General features: G+C 35.1%; 2 protein-coding genes across 2 annotated transcripts; both read left to right on the top strand.

The window, feature by feature from the left end:
- The first annotated feature begins 1,122 nt into the window (after positions 1 to 1,122).
- Positions 1,123 to 3,951, top strand: LOC127851259 (putative protein TPRXL). The gene is made up of 4 exons (XM_052384905.1): positions 1,123 to 1,367; positions 2,179 to 2,286; positions 2,863 to 3,117; positions 3,863 to 3,951. The coding sequence occupies exons 1-4, from the start codon at positions 1,313 to 1,315 to the stop codon at positions 3,949 to 3,951; spliced, it is 507 nt and encodes a 168-aa protein (XP_052240865.1). The 5' UTR covers positions 1,123 to 1,312.
- A 455-nt stretch (positions 3,952 to 4,406) lies between these two features.
- Positions 4,407 to 5,745, top strand: LOC127850909 (putative uncharacterized protein DDB_G0289981). Its single transcript, XM_052384306.1, has 2 exons — positions 4,407 to 4,489; positions 4,775 to 5,745. The coding sequence occupies exons 1-2, from the start codon at positions 4,467 to 4,469 to the stop codon at positions 5,049 to 5,051; spliced, it is 300 nt and encodes a 99-aa protein (XP_052240266.1). The 5' UTR covers positions 4,407 to 4,466; the 3' UTR covers positions 5,052 to 5,745.
- The last annotated feature ends 11,955 nt before the right edge of the window (positions 5,746 to 17,700 follow it).

The following is a 17,700-nucleotide window of genomic DNA, read 5'->3' as shown; positions in this document are numbered from 1 at the left end:
CGCCGGCAATAAGTGGTAGGACTTTTGAGTAACTATGTTTATCATACAGGCGTCACATTAATCAGATCTTTTTGACCTTTATTCGACGGGGATAATGATATAAAAACGAACACTTTACATGTATCTAACTAGGATAACCATTGTGTATTGATATGCATATACGAGTAGTGACATATAATTTCGAGTCTTAATATATTGCACGAAATACAGAGAAATGCGTTAACGACCCAACGTTGTTTATCATTTTGTAATAAACAGAATTTACAGGACTTACACCCCACGAATTCCGTACCCCTGATAAGATGTTTTGTATGGTATTTCTGTAATTAGACACATTCACGTAAGGATAGTAACATATTTTAATATAAGGGAAAGCCAACATGTCGATGGTGATATGGTAATGACCATGTTTGTGGAATGCATCTTCGATATACAATTTCGTCGAACACGAAACGCATGAAAAAAAATAAGTACAACACAATTTTAACAAAGATCAATGCATTATCTGTTGGAATTACACGACTAAAATATGTTATGTTTGATAAGTTGTTTTTTAATGTGCAAAATACATGCAAAAAATTAACAAATCGAGGCTTCAAATGCATAATTTTGTGATAATTATTATTATGAATACGAGGTGTTTTCAGGAAAAAAACTTTTTCCCATTCCATCAAAAAAAGGGCAACGCAAATTACACACACGAATGAATACTAATGAAATTGAAGGCTTGGAACGGTAATTGCAAATCAAATCAGAGCATAACATTGGGATTTAAGAACTACACAACCGCGCATTTAATCTAGATGCATTCACTTAACAATTACGTATAAGTCAAGATATATTATTAATATCGAATATTCAAAATTCAAACCAAACTGATTTGTAGGTTAGTACTACAGACATGTTGTTTTCATACAGAAACTTAGACAATCAACGTTACAACTATTTATGAGTAGCTTTAAGAATATTGAATACAATAGTACATGTACATTCACTTGAACCGTTGAAAAACATAGCCATTGATTATTTTACTTCAAAGAATTGAAGTCACCTAAAAGTTGATAAAAGGACAGACTGCTATCAAGGAGGTCAAATTTAATTCGAGTTGTTATCGGTCATTGTCATAACTTTGTGTTTTGGCTGACTAGACAGCAATGCCTTTGACATTCGTTAAATATTTTACTACTTAGATAGTTTCTTATAAGCTTAACTATTACAAAACAAGCAAACAAACAGGAAACAAAAAAAAAACTATTTGTAATATTTTTTATCAAATTAAGTATAATTTCTTTTAAACGGGAACTTATTGAACATGAAAACAGGATTGGTCCTTTATATTTTATTGTTGGCGTGCTTTCAAGGAATATGTAAGTAAAAGCTATATTGTAAGGACACAATTTAAGCTTCAAAAAACGATTATATTTTTAATTAATGATATACTTCCATATGAGCCTGAATTGATTGTACATATTGTTTTATATTCAGTTGTGACTCACACACTGCACTTATGTTGCTTTGAAAGACCGTAAACCATTGCGAAACAATGGCGTAATTAACGTATAATTAAATCGCAATTCATTATATGTACTAATTTCTTTAACAATTTCTTCGATCTTCATTGATAAATACGAGTTCGTAATATTTTGATTTTTTTCTTGGCTTGGCATTTGCATTTGAACAAGTGTTCTTGGCAAATACTTTGTATTGTATGGTTCTATGAGTTGGCATCAGCTTCATTCAAGCATTGATTTGTTTTAATATTGATATGTGGCACACGCTTATATACGGTAATAGTTCCAAAATTAAGATTTCCTATAGTTTACAAATATAAATAGGCTTTCTCTTAAAATATAAAATTGCGAGGGTATTTAATAAGTCAATATCAAACATAGTCTTCTCGTCATGTCTTAACTTTCTTAACGGCATAAACATGCAAATATATTTTCTATGTTGCATTTACTCAGTCAACATAGTCATCATAAAATGAAGCTAACATAGAGGGGTTGTTTTCTCGAAAATGTACAAAGCAGTCGCGATTCTTTGTTGTGACACAGTTGGAAAATTGCGTATTTCATGTAAATGTCAACATTTTCTTGTACACTAGTATCACTTGTATTACTTGTATTACTGTAAAACATATCACACTTGCAAGAGCACATACAATCATTCACTTTCAAGACGCCAGACCAGCCCGCCGTTCTTGTGCCAACTTTAACCCGTTCTGCAGATGTCCTCAGTACGAAAATGGTTGTTATACATGCCCGACCACCTGCCCATCAGCTGCAGGTATGTGATGCTTTTGTGCAGATTGGTAAAGGCCATGCATGAGTGTTATATTCTTTTAAAGTTGTGTATATCGGGCTATATTCGCAGTTTTCATTATGAAATATGTCTGCAACTAATTCCATAGATTTGTTGATAAATTAAAAAGTGTTTATCTTCTCCAAATGTTCATTTTTAAACCTTATGCACAGATAGAATCAGAATTAATAGGCAACATCTATTTTTTTAAATAGCTGTCGAGGGTGAACTCTTTTTTATTAAAGCAACTTAACATTAATTTGAGTGAATCGGTGCTTGTTAAGAAGCACTATATGTTAGTCAACATTACTGTATGTATCCGACATAAAGATGTTTATACTCCTGTTTTCAAAATGTCTAATTGATAACGTAACCAAACTGTGCAAGTAAGGTTGACAAAACTTGAAATAGAAGATACATCTCTTTAAAACTGTAATTACATCATGTGTGATACAGCACTGCTTGTTAATCGAACATTAATAAACTGACAATGAAACAATACAAGCTTACACAAATATTTCAAGTGGTGATGTCTATAAAAAGCTGATTAATTCTTTGTAGGTTCAGCGACCAGCAGCATTGCTTTTCATCCTGGTATGAATCCCGAGATACATACCAATCCACCAAGCACATCTGGCACTTCCGGTACCACGCAGACTCAAGCCCCTTCTAATACCCCGTCATCGCATTCAACTAACAGCCCCACCAGTCCTACCCAATCGTCAAGTACTTACAAATCTGCACAAACACCAGCGCCCAGTAGTTCTCCGTCCACACAAGGAAGCGGATCATCTTCCACGGGAAACCATGAACTTGGTAACTTACATTACATATCAATCGATTTACAAGTTGATATATTGGTATTCCGTATTCTACCGAATCTTTGGTTTGTGAATAAAAAAATAAGAAACTTTCAATACCATAAGAGCAAGTTTTGGTGATACCCGCTAGTCGTTCACTTAAAGAACGTGACCATTCGCCTGTACAATACAATACAAAACGTATAAAACATATTTACAATAAAAAGAGTTCCTAAATGCATGTCGAAGGCACCCATCAATCGAGTTTGCCCTAAAATAATAAATAATGTATGTCATATACGTTATGACTGAACGATTTCCGCCTAATAAAATATTCGTAATAATGATAACTCTTGTAAAATTATGTGAATTATTTTGTTTTGTACTGCAGCGATAGGCAAAGTCTTTTGTTTCGCATATCGAAAACGTGCATCGATTTTCAGATGTTAAGTTCATTGTGGTTTTCCCTGTTTAAGCACAATTGAGCTCGGCAGGGATCTTTCTACCTAGACAATCAGAACCGTGATCCAGTCTTTTTGTCAATGTTGTGTTTTTTTTTGAATAATTGTATTCATTTTATGTTGTAATTTTTATACCATATCAAATTAATAAAAGTATGCTTAAACTGTTTAACTGTTAACATTGCCGGATATTTTAACATCGTTAATGAAGAACCAGTGTTTGTGACAATATCTTGACGTGACTTCATTTATCGAAAGTCGCATTCTGTCAGCGGTCAATTTTTTGGTTTATCTTTGCAGTATGTCCCCCATTACCGTCCTGCCCAGATGCCACGAAGATAACATATGATGACAACAATTGCGCTATATGCTCCAGCACAGGTATGTAGGCAATTTTAGCTTTTACGAATACAGGTTAGCTTAAATGAATACTTACACAATCTATTTTAAATTAAAACTTTATGGCCACGCAATAATACCAATCCATGAATTGCTACATGTTCTGTAATGGTCATTTCTTCAGAATTTTTCATATTACGATAAGATGAACATCAATTTTATTTTTATACAAAATATTAGTTGAACATCTCCAAAAATAACGTATACAAAATGTATACACTAGACAACTCATTGTTTTTAAGGTAAAGCATGTCATTAACTGCTTACATGTTGTGTTAAGATATACACACGAGGATTTAAGCTCAAGCATTAAATGAAACATCAAACATTTAACCATTGCTTAAGCATGTATGAAAATTGCACGCAATGGAAACTAGACACAGTTATATCCATTTCTACAAAAAAATCATTTATTAACAGGAAACCCTAACCGACCTATTTCCAATACAAACGGCCGTCCACCCTTCAGCATGCCGGTGACAGATTGCCATATAGATCGAAATGGATGCTTGCTATGTCAAGGATCAAGTACATAAACCACTTTTCAAACCCTTTGTATGGTAACATCAGAAATATTCTTGCTTAAAAGACGCTATTCCTTGTGTAATCCCAATCAGTCTTACATGTGTTTTAATCTACAAGGATATTGTCCTTTCTTAGTGGCAATTGATATGATGACATTTTATATTCTTATAATATATTTGTAACCTTTTTTTAGAGCTGAGACTTAACAATAGGTGGTGAGTTATGTAGTTTGGCATAAAATAAGTGCGAAAATTAAAAAAAATTCACCAATAAATTTCTTAATTATAGTCGTAACAACAACTACACCATTGACAACCCCAACAACAACGCAAACAAGTACTCGGTCAACAACAACGAAATCCACAACACGACCCACTACCCCTACTCCATTTACAACGAAACAAACAACAACAAGACCAACAACACCTACACCAATAACTACGAAATCTACTTCGCTGACATTTTCCACAATTACTGCAGCAAAAACAACAACGCAACAGTCGGCCATTTCAGCAAGTTCTGTAACATCACCAACAACACCATCTACCTCTATGACTACTGCTAAAGGTAGTTTAGCAGCAACAAAAGCATCTACTACTACCGGTAGTTCAGCAGCAACAACAACTTCTACTACTACAGTTACTTCAGCAGCAACAACGTCTACTACTTCAGGTAGTTCAGCAGCAACAACAGTTTCTACTACTAGAGTTTCTTCAGCAGCAACAACGTCTACTACTTTAGGCAGTTTAGCAGCAACAACAGTTTCTACTTCTACAGTTACTTCAGCAGCAACAGCGTCTGCTACTCCAGGTAGTTCAGCAGCAACAAAAGCTGCTACTACTTCAGGTAGTTCAGCAGCAACAAGAGCTTCTACTACTGCAGTTACTTCAGCCGCAATAACTTCTACTACTTCAGGTAGTTCAGCAGCAACAAAAGCTGCTACTACTTCAGGTAGTTCAGCAGCAACAACAGCTTCTATTACTGCAGGTCATTCAACTGCAACGCCAGGAAATACATCAACACACGGAAGCTCAGCCACAACCGGAAGTACAATAGTTATGGCACCTCCGACATTCACGACGATCCCAATACGCGCTGTTACAACGGCCTGTCCCCAGATGCAATGTTTGTTGGACTGTGGAAGCCCTCCGAAGTTTATAAAAGATACGAACGGGTGCGATCTCTGCCAATGTGACTTAAGCCCTTAATACGTTGGTACATGAATCACTTAATTAGGCAAAATAAAAGATTACACTATCTCATTCCGGTTATTGCTGTTTTCGTTTGTATTAGTTCATTGTTAATTGTTCGATATTGACATCGATGCCAATCAAAGTCAATGTTATAACACCCTTAAGATACAAATAGTATATTATAAATACTGTCTAGTAGGAATAGGTAATATGAATGTCAAAAACCAATTCAAAACTAAGGTGTTGATTCAAAGGGAAATTATATGTTATTTTAACATTTTGACCGAGCAGCTAGAATAGAACTATTGATTTTGAAATCATTTACATGCATGCGTGAATGAATAATATTTTTAGTTGACATATCGTGAAATAAAACACAAAAAAGAAGTGTCATGACCAATCAACTTTTGAACGCGGTTGTATGTTTCTTAAATCACGGGTTAAATCCAAATCGTATATACTCATACACGAGACAAATAGAATGAGGTTCTCAAAAATGTGCTGACGTTTGCTTAATTCTTTTTTTCCTAATGTTCATTTGTCTTCGACATAGGCACGTTTTTGTTTTCAACGCATCATGCTTTGTTATCGAGTATCTTTAAATGTCCGCTTCCTAGAGATTGTAGGGCAGATGTTACGCAATACTGAACGCCCGTATCAGATTAGAATACGGTATGACACACAGTGAATGAGATTAAATCAACAAGGAGATACAATAAATCATATACAATTTAGCAGCATTAAACATTAAGTGAGTAACATAATAGTTATGATTCCCATTGTATACATTATTTATTTAACTTACACCACGACTTGCATTACAATATTTGACCCATAGTCCACATTGTTCAAGTAATAACAAGTCAAAAATGACCTCCTTCAGATAATACCAACTAAAATTTCAATTTTATTGACACGATGACAGTACGATTTCATTGATGAAATCGTTCGTGTTTTAATACGGTGTTGAGCATTTAAGTCTTATAAAGCCCATTTTTACAGGGATGCGCAGGATATTGTTTCAATAGGGTTTTTGTCCAATCAACGTATGCTTATGTAAAATGTCTACTCTGTTTTCGGGTCCGTAATGTTAGGTCACAATAGAAAGGGTCACGCGATATGTTAATAAATATATAGTTTTTAAATTGTATGGAGTGTGGTATATAATACATAGACTAATGTCGAATTTAAGTAATCGAAACACTTGGTGTGTATTTGCGCACTAATACGAGCTTTTTTATTGTTTCCATATACCAAATATCATTATATTGTAACAAAACCATCGAAACTTTTATTGCGTAATGCGTGCTTGCTAAATACAATGAACACGTTCTTGTTATGGCTAATAAATAAACAAACTACTATTTATACTGGATAAATGACGCATGTGTACACGCACGTGTACTAAGCAAATGAATACTGTTGAATAAAACGCTTTGTGTAAACACCCTTCTTTAATTGTTAATTTAGTTGAATGGATATTCATTGTTCAAATAGACATTGCAACAAAACAAAGTAGGTCACCTTGAGATTACCCAATAGATGGGTCTTCGAGATGAGTTGAGTGTCTTGATAGAAAATAAAGCCACGTGATGAAAGTAAGCCTTCTTTAAATGTGCGTATAATACATAATTTTTACAATTATATTTTTGTTAAACACCCGGTTCACGGTAACACTGTCGAGTGTGTGTTTACATCTATCATAAACTTGCAAATAAGAACCTAAATAATAACTATACATGTGTCACGAAAAGACAGAAGGCAACAGTTCTGTCAAAAGTGGTTGCAACAACCATTAATGTCTTTACGATCGTCTAGACATTAATGTTATTCAAATGTTTCAGTTTGAAGAAACTCATTTAATAAGTCGAAGCGTGAAGTACACACACTTTAAGATCCCTTGAATATGTTCTTTAGTATTAAAACAGACAATGGAAATACTTATGTAAAGATGGTTGCAACACCAATTCTTTTCTTTAAAATTGGAGCATAGAAAGGTCTTGCAGCTATTAAAGTTTCAGCGAAATCTGGAAAGTAGTTTACACGCAGCCCTGTGCAAAACGTATTGAGGGTAATATGAAATATAGTGAAACAAAATCTGACAACAGCCAAACAAAACAAACGCCGCAGCTAAACTTTCTTACTCCATCTACACATTAGCTGTTTACAATTTTAAAGAAATCTACAAAGCAGCTGCAGAATATTCCAAAACATAATAAGTTGGGGACTATATATCATTTAGTGAACAAAAACAGGAAACAGGCCATAATTCAGAAAACAAAACACAATTAGTTGCAATTCAATTCTGTTTAAAGGGATCTTTTCACAGATTTTGGCATGTTTTGAAGTAAATGATTTATATTGAAAAATGTAAACATTGGATCTAAAAAGCTTCAGTAAAAAGTCAAGAATAAAATAAAAAAAACGAAAAAAAACATGTATCCCGAAGCAGGGCTCGAACCAGTGACCCCCGGAGTCCTGGAGTAAAAACTAGTAAAAACCAATTAGTCCGCTCGGCTATTCTGCCAAGCATAAATGATTGATGTATTTTATACTTTATATAAGGAATCATCGTAGTTTCACAAAATTAAACGACAACAACAGAATTCTCCAAATTATTCAATCGTTTCGCGTTGCAACGCTGTATAATTTTCAGGTTTTTAAATCGTCAAAAGATGCATATAATGGCTATATTAGACCATGGTACCTGTTCAGTACTACTGTTTCCTCACAAATATCACAACTAAAACGAAAATTTGCGAATCTGAAACAACTTTTTTCAATTTTGTCAATTTACCAAAACGTGAAAAGATCCCTTTAATGAGTGAATATCAATAACTCAACAATCAGAACAAACATATTTCGAAATATTATTCATTACGTTTTCCACCCAAATATTAACGCTATCAACACGTTTCGAATTTTTACACGCGTGTATGAATGTACCATTGTGTATGCGCATGCGCTTCACATTGATTACTGAGACCTGATATCAGGCACATCTTCATAAGAAGGATGATACTTAATGAAAGTGCTGTTAATACTGAATTACAAGTGATACTGTCATTAAACTGTGAACGTTCTAGTGATTTCCACATAAATAAGAGATGAAAGCAGTACAATTTAGGATTAAAATACTTAAAGGTGAAAAACAGACAAATGACAATAATTTTGCAAAAGTTCGCTTCAGCCAAACTGCCTTCCTTTCCGATCATCTAGATCTTTTATTTGTGGAAGTTTAAAGCGTGATCCGCTGAGAAGCACAGGAATTTACGCACAAATGTACGTTCATACGTATCTACGTGCGGACGGATGCATATTGCAAATGCAATGCTGTTATTTGAGGTGTGATTATTGTATTATTGTGGCATTTAAGAAGTTAAACCTCCAAATTGTTGGCAATAGACCGTTTGCAACTGTATTGTGTGATGTATTTCTTATTTCGTGTATTACAACTGTATTGTGTGATGTATTTCCTATTATTTCGTATATTACAAGCTACTTTAAAAATACAGTTTCAGGAGTTTTACTTTTTCCATTGTGGGTCCCCGTTGGTTTGTGAAGCTAGTTGGTTTATTCATTTTTCAAAATATGGTATAGAGGACTGTTGTGTAACAAATTTATTGGCTCTTTACCTTAATGGGCGAATCTCTGCATCGATACTTTATAGAAAAACAAATACAAATATATTAAATTTTACTTTACGTTTTTCCTCTTAGCCTGCCATGTTGACATGACATACGTCAGTTTTATCGTATTGATTCAAAAACATACTGTTAACATAAAATAAACCTTTTAAACTTATTATTTCTAGTTGTACTAGTATATAGAAGTTAACGTATGTAGACATGTTTTTCATAGCAATTAATACCATGCAAATGGAAAGTTTAAAACTTCGGACCTATGTTTAAATATGTGTGAGGGACAATACACATAATCTATGACATGGGGTTGGTTTCAAAGTCAATCGATACACATTTTAGTGGTATTTCTCGTGTAGCTAATTTCATCGGTTAAAATGTACTTCCTTGGGGGCTTTGTGTCGTCATGACAAACAATTGTGATACAAGTTCATAAATAACGGCAGTAAGGCTTTACTCCTGATATTGCCGCAGACGTTTTACTTTTGTATGTATGTATAATTTAAAACATCATTTTCAATATTGCATACCTTATTACAACAATTTGAATAAATATTACATAAAGGTGCACAACAATACATGTTTGTATATGTAATAACATCAATTTCCTTACAAAGTTTCAGAATAAAAATCAACGTCATCATTTGAGAAGACAGTACAGAAGATATATGCTATTTTACGCAATTGTAATGTTGAATACAGACGCGCCTTTTAAAACTAGTCAAATAACAGTCAGATTACGGTGAACATCATATCGCGGTCACACAATCGCTTTATTTGTTGTCATCAGTAAAGTGATATCTTGTAATTTCGAAATTGATGGCAACATGAACAATATGTATACGTCATCGTGACAAAAAGGGAAGAGACCGCCTTCATGTATAAGGTATCTTCATAAACATGGAGGAAAACTTTGGTATAATTATAAAGTTTTGCATACTTAGCAGGTGTCTCGTTTCATGTCCCTATTTAATGCAATTAATTCATATTACAATCAATTACAAATCACGGTGTTTACAAGAGACAAATAATACTCGTCAATCCGATTCTTTTGTTTAATCAAGGCAAAACAAAACAACACAAACATACCGACTGTTAACATTTCAAACTGTTTAATGCAACTGTGTTGACCACGAAATAACTATATAACAGTACCGATTTTAAATGTAAATCATTTTTTAGCTATACGATGCGTTTATTGAATACTATCAACATGTACGATACTACACGTGCAACAATATCATATTGTTATAAATAAGGTGCATTTAATCCGTATGGGATGTGAAAGATAGTTCAATTACTATGAAATCGTCCCCAGACTCGTATGTTTTCGACCTATTCGATAAATAAGCGACAACAAACTTAATTGTGAAGCAGACGCAACACTTATTGATATCATATCATCTGAGACGTAGGATTATCATGACATGAACATTATCTGATACTAGGCGAGACAATCAACGACTTTGTCCTTAATCATAGTGGCAACACGAAGCAATACGTGGAACTGGCCTTAACTCGAGATATGTAAAAAAGCTTAACATAAAATAAACAGGGACGCTTGTGACACACCTTCTTGTTTGTCAGCAATAATTTATCATTTGAAATAACTAGCGAAAAACGATGCGTCTTGTATTTCTACAGCAATACGTAATATAAACTGTATTGTATATTTTATATCCGGTCATTAAATATAGTCAAAACGTTTTTCTGATACACTTAAAAACATGCGCAATATTTTCAATAAAAACGGTATCGGACCTTACCTTTCTCGAAGACCGAGCTGTGTCATGTATTTGGATTATCTGAGCGTGATATTGCATAACAGCCGCCTCGCAATCATACAACCGATAACTAACATATGTTCTGACTTAGTTTAGTTAAATCGGTGATTAACATTTGCCTGTCAGGCAACTCACTGGAAATGAATGATGGGACTTGTGAGTTAATATTTTCATCATAAAGGTGTCATATTTGTTAACTCTTCCTGACCCTTACTCGCACTTGATCCAGCTATGTTCACAAACCATGAACGCATTAGTAAAGGTAGTACTATTAATATCGCAGCATAACTTTTCCAATTAGACTGTTACTGTGGTCAACATATGCTCATATTATATGTTTTAAAATGATTTGATGAACTAACAATAGCATATTATATGTTGTGATGACCACACAATAACAATTCATACAGAAAATAAAACAGTCAACACTACAACTATCTATAAGTTGCTTAAAAAATATTTAATATAATAGTCCATGTATATATCCTTAAACCGTTGCATATGGAGCCATTTTAAATCGATTTTTTTACTTCAAACGATTACGTCACCTGAAAGGTGATAAAAGGACATACTGCTATCGAGGAGGTCATTTTTAATAAGTGTTATTATCGGTTAATGTCATAATTGTGTGTTTTTGCTCCATAGCTTACATATCTTCATAATTTGTTAAATATCGGTACTACTATACTAAGTTTCTTTAATAGCTTAACATTAATAAGAATTCTGCAGAAAATAATTAAAAGAAACCAATTTGTATATGTTTGTATAAAAAAGAGCTTGATTTCTTTTAAAGTCATTACATATGAAAACAGGATTTGTCGTTTATTTTTCTTATTTTGGCATACTTTCAAGGATATTACAAGCTATATTACAAATTCACACTTAATGCTTCATATAACGTACATATTGTTAATTAATGATTTACTGTCCTTATAGCCTGACTTAAGTGTATTTATTGTTGGGTATTGTGTTGTGACTAAAGTACCGTAATGATGTTTCTTTGAACGACTGTAAAACCATGGCGTCACAATGGCATAATTACATTATAATTACAACGCAATGCATTGTATGTCTTGCTTTAAAGATTTATTCGATCTTCATTTGTATTGTCGGGTGCGTACTATGTCGATTATATTCTTGGCTTTTCATTTGCATTTGAATTTGTTTTGTTTACCAATATTTGTATTGAACGGGTATATGCGTTGGCACCAGTTCAAATCAATCGTTGATGTGTTTACATACTGATATGTAACACACGTGTCTATTACGGTTATAGTTCAAATGTTAGGGATTCCGATATTTTACGAATAGGAATAGGCTTTCTCTTTATTACATAAGTGAATATAACGAATGCTTTACGGCATATACATTCAAACGTATTTACAATGTGGCATTTACTCAAGCAACATAGTGATTATAAAATAACATAGACGATCTTTGTTCGAAGATGTACAAAGCGGTCATGAGCCTTTGTTGCGACACAGTTGGTACATTAAATGGCCATACTGTATTGCCCAATAGTATTACTTGTATTATCTGTATTACTGTAAAAGATAACACAAGTGCACGTAAAAATACAACTAATTTCTTAGACGCCCGACCAGCCCGCCGTTCCTGTGCCAACTTTAACCCGTTCTGCGAATGTCCTCAGTACGTAAATGGTTGTTATCCCTGCCCGGCCTCCTGCCAAACAGCTGCAGGTACGTACTATGTTCGAGCATATTGGTAATGGCCTTGCATGATTATGTAAGCTATGCTGACGTGTGTGTTTTATATGCTTTAAAGTTTTGCATATCGGACATTATTCGCAGTGTTTAGTATGTAATATGTCTGAATCAAACTCCATTGTTTTGTTGATAAATGAATAGTGTGTATCTTCTTCTAAATGTACATATATTGTAAATGGAACCTTCTACACAGACGGTTTCGGAATTATTAAGCAAATGCCTAATTAATAGCGTAACAAAGTGTGTACGTAAGATTTACAGAAAGTGTAATAGAAGTAAAATCTAGCAAACATTTGTATAACATTATTTGTGATACAGATACATTTATGAGATTCTAACAATCACATCAGTAATTATATTTCAAATGGGTTGTTTATAAAAAGGTGAATACATATTTGTAGGTTCTGCGACCAGCAGCCTTTTCGTGACCACTGCGCCCAGTATTTCTTCGTCCACACAAGGAAGTGGATCATATTCCGCAGGAAACCATGATCCTGTTAACATACATAACATATTAATTGATTAACAAGTTGATTTATTATAATGAGTATTCCTTAGTCTACAAAGTCTTTGGTTTGTGAATAACAAAATAAGAAATTTACATTATCAGGAGAGCAAGTTGTGTGATTAGCCGCCATTCGTTTTCTTGAATCACGTAGCCATTGCCTGTACAATACAATACAAAACGTACACAACATATTCAAAAGTAAAAAAGTCGTAAATGCAGGTCAAAGGCAGACGTCAATCCATATTGCCCTAAATTAGTAAATACTGTATTTCATATACTCCATGCTTGTACGATTTCCGCCTAATAATATTCTTAATTATGATAAACTGTGCTCTTTTGTAAAATTATTTGAATTATTGTGTTTTTGTACTTCAGCGATAGGCAAAGGTTTGTGGTGCGCAAACGTAAAACTGTTAACATTGCCGTAACTGTTAATGAAGAACCAATAATTGAGAAAGTGTGACAATAGATAGAGCCGTGCATATAAACTTGATAGTAAGTCGCAGTTTTTTAGCGTTCAACTCTTTGGTGTATCTTTGCATTTTGTCCCCCATTACCGTCCTGTCCTGATGCCACGAAGATAACATATGATGCCAGTAATTGCGCTATATGCTCCAGCGCAGGTAGAAAGACGAATGATTGCTTTTAAAGAATTCGGCTTAGCTAAAATGAATAATTACACAGTGTTTTTTTTAACTGAAACGCAATGATTTTAATCCATATATCGATACATGTTTTGTAATGGTCTTACATCGGTGTGTGTCATATGCCGATAAGATTGATATTGATTTAATTTTCTTTAAAACATTAGAATAACATCTCAAAAAATAATTGATACGAAACGAAAACAAAGCCTACCCATCTTTGTTAAATGTATGCAGATCATTTACTTGTTATTCCAATAGAGCTATGCGATGTCAATTGACTGGCAATGTTCGCATTTTGTGAAATGATCTATATACGAGGTTCAAAATATATGACGAAACACCGGATACAAACATTAGCTTGCATACAAAGTCCGCTGAATGGAACCAGGCAGCGTTACACATAGTTTTACACAAAAATCCTTTTTTTAATAGGAAACCATAACCGACCGATTTCCTATACAAACAGCTGTCCACCCGCCAGCATGCCGATGGCAGATTGCCACATAGATCCGAATGGATGCTTGATATGTAAGGGATCAAGTACGTTAACCTCTTTTGAATACATGCGTGTGGTAACAGCAGCCGCCTTCTGAAGATGTAGATGTGTTTGAATAGTCTTGCTAAGAAGGTGACATTTTTGTTGTAACCCATAGTGTAATTAAATTGGTAACGTTGTTCGCATGTTTGAGTGGTAGTGAATAAGACTAAATATATATGTAGCAGGTACTGTCTTCGAGGTTTACTTAAAATTGAGATTAAACCTCGGTAGTATGGTTAGTGGCTTGAGATAATATACTATATAACTATAACATATAATATATGTTAGCATCTTTTTTTTAAGCTTTTCTGTGGTATATAGAGAAACACTAGATAATTAAAACGAGTATTTTATTGTTTCAAACAATTAACATAAACAGTGAAAATTATTGATGATTTTCATTGTTTTACCGAAACTATTTTTGGATATGTTTGGTTTTCAAATTGTGACCCCGAATGTTACCAAGGGCGGCTACTCTACATTGATTGTTTATATCAACATACAGATAACCACTGGGGGCTGACGAGGTCAAAGCGTAGTCCGTTTCGCTACGACGTCGGGTATATGTTTTACTACGAAAACATTGTTTAAATACACATGACATAGAGAACGGATAAGTCGAAAATTGTGTTTAAAACGGGTAAGATTATGCTTTTCTAATAACAAAACTCTGGATTTAAGCACAATGACATGTCATAGGTCTGTTACATCAAATTATAATCCAAGATGTGTCTGGTTTATGCGGTTAAACCTGAAATATACCGCTGATTTATCAAACCGAAGTCAAGTTTAACTTAAAAAATGCAATTAAGGTTTACAACTGTGTTTAATTTTACAATTTCCATATTGATCTATGTATCGTTAAGCCACTGGTTTGTTTAGAAATGTGTAGGGTGACCCAGTTATCAGAAATAAAGGCTAAATATTATTAATAGGCATGATCATGTCTCTGACAGTATACGTATATGCCTCGCTACGACAACGCTTTAGCGTGTATGCGTTTCTCAAAGAAGACGTATTGGTTATCTCTCAAAGGCAAAATAAAGAACAGTTTTTTGTTAATACAGAGTCATAAAGTGGCTGGATGTTTCCTTTGAGGAAGAGGTAGTAACAACGGCACAACATGACCCGAGACGCACAGTCGACATGGAAATGCACATTATTATTATATAATTAAATTCACGACTAGGCCAAAGGAAACGATTAAAATCGAAAATCCATATAACAGATGACAGTTGAGAGTCGAGAACCTAATGTCGTCGGTCTCAATAATAATGACGCATCTTCAACTTGTGACAATCCCATATACGTTCATTTTGATAGAAACCGACGATAGGTTTTCAGCATACGGTACTTTTTATCAAATAACATTCGATTCTCGTTATCCCCAACTCGCTTATCTCGAAACTTTGCTTATGTCAAAGTAAATCCCATGTCCCAACTTCGATCATTATTGATCTCATACGGATTTTGATTTTTGCATTGTATATATCAAAGCGATTTTCTTGAAAATCGGTTATCGTCAACTAATTTTGAGATGAATTTCATGTTCGTTTACATAGTTTTACCTGTAAAATCCACACCTGTAACAGCCGTAAGGTGTGGAACGTAGGACCCCAATGGCACAAATCCACAATTGCCTAATCAATGTATTGTTGTTAAGGTGTGGCAGTGGGTTTCTGTCACAGGTTATTGTTTACTGCGTACATGACGGCCGGTAAATTTACATCGTGTTACAATGCGGTTAAGGCCCAGTCTCACTATGATGCCGGCGGAGCCCCAGTGCGTGATCAGGCATCTACTGGGATGAACCGGGGCCCTACCGGAATGAACCGGTGCTCCACCGGGATGAACCGTGGACGACCGTGGACAACCGGGGCTCCACCGGGAAAGTATTAAAATGTTTAATACCTCCGGGATGAACCGTAAGTCATCGGGTAGGACCGGCAACGACCGGCGTGGCACCGGGAACAACCGGGACTGCACCGGGAACAACCGGTACGGCACCTTAGCTCCACCGGGGCCCAAACACACCCCTGCAGAGCTACGACAACGCCCCGGTGGAGCCCCGGTGAATGCCGGCAGAGTCCCTTTATAGCTACGTTACATAAGTAAACCGATTCTCTGACGGTGCCGTCCCGGTTGTTCCCGGTGCAGTCCCGGTTGTTTCCAGTGCCAAGCCGGTCATTTCCGGTCCTTCCCGGTAACTCCTGGTTCATCCCGGAGGTATTAAACATTTGAATACTTTCCTGGTGGAGCCCCAGTTGTCCCCGGTTAAACCGGGGCGTTGCCTCAGCTCTGCCGGGGTCTGAACCGGTATAGCCCCGGTGAGTGCCGGCGTAGTGACGGTATACCGGGGCTCTGCCGGGACTCTGCCGGCTTTCACCGGGTTCAACCTTTTCGTTTGGATGTTCATGCGCACAGTGAAGCACGGCATCTTTTGCACTGGGAAATGGCAGTCTGCAGTAACTGCAAACTGCATGTGATATGTCCTGAAATGGATACAGTAACTTCGTTGAGCAACCTATACATTATATTTGTACTTCGTTGCGCAACCTATACATACTCTGTGCGAAACCTATACATAAAGCGACTTGTAATTTCGTTCGAAACAAAGCATTTGAATAATTAAAATACATGTTCGTAACCTGTTTTGTACTTTGAAATGTGTAATGTACATTGAATCAAAGTAACATGTAGTTTTATTTAATTTAAGTTACAGTAATTGGCTATTTTAACAGAATAACCGCCTTATGCATTGCTTCAAATCAAAATATTTCGATTTTAGCACAAAATAAACTTAAAGGTTGCAACTATGCGCATTTGTTATTAGTTTGTTATTGAAAATAAGTACCTACCATTACTGGATGTTCCGTTCTCTAATCCATAAACACCAGAAAAGATGAAACTCGCCTGATTAAGTAGTGTATTTACACAATGTTTTCGTAGTAAAACATATACCCGACGTCGTAGCGAAACGGACTACGCTTTGACCTCGTCAGCCCCCAGTGATAACCCTCCTTTGAACATGCATGTTATGAAATTTCGGGGCGCCCAACAGGGAATTAGATTGTCAGGGAAGGCAGAAATACAACATTTCATTTGTAAGCATACAATAAAGATAATCCGATGCAATATCGATTTTTATTCAATCGTGATGATAAATAAAATATTTT

The sequence above is a fragment of the Dreissena polymorpha genome, chromosome 11, assembly GCF_020536995.1.
Source record: "Dreissena polymorpha isolate Duluth1 chromosome 11, UMN_Dpol_1.0, whole genome shotgun sequence".
Lineage (NCBI taxonomy): Eukaryota > Metazoa > Mollusca > Bivalvia > Myida > Dreissenidae > Dreissena > Dreissena polymorpha.
The sequence above is the reverse complement of the archived record's forward strand: the minus strand, read 5'-3'. Positions and strand labels throughout refer to the sequence as shown.

Bases quoted from the DNA above. Each gene is read 5' to 3' on its own strand.
- LOC127851259 (XM_052384905.1), top strand. From the start codon at position 1,313: ATGAAAACAGGATTGGTCCTTTATATTTTATTGTTGGCGTGCTTTCAA. The intron at 1,368-2,178 runs GTAAGTAAAAGC...TTCACTTTCAAG, and splicing joins GGCGTGCTTTCAAGGAATAT to ACGCCAGACCAGCCCGCCGT. The intron at 2,287-2,862 runs GTATGTGATGCT...AATTCTTTGTAG, and splicing joins CACCTGCCCATCAGCTGCAG to GTTCAGCGACCAGCAGCATT.
- LOC127850909 (XM_052384306.1), top strand. From the start codon at position 4,467: ATGCTTGCTATGTCAAGGATCAA. The intron at 4,490-4,774 runs GTACATAAACCA...TCTTAATTATAG, and splicing joins CTTGCTATGTCAAGGATCAA to TCGTAACAACAACTACACCA.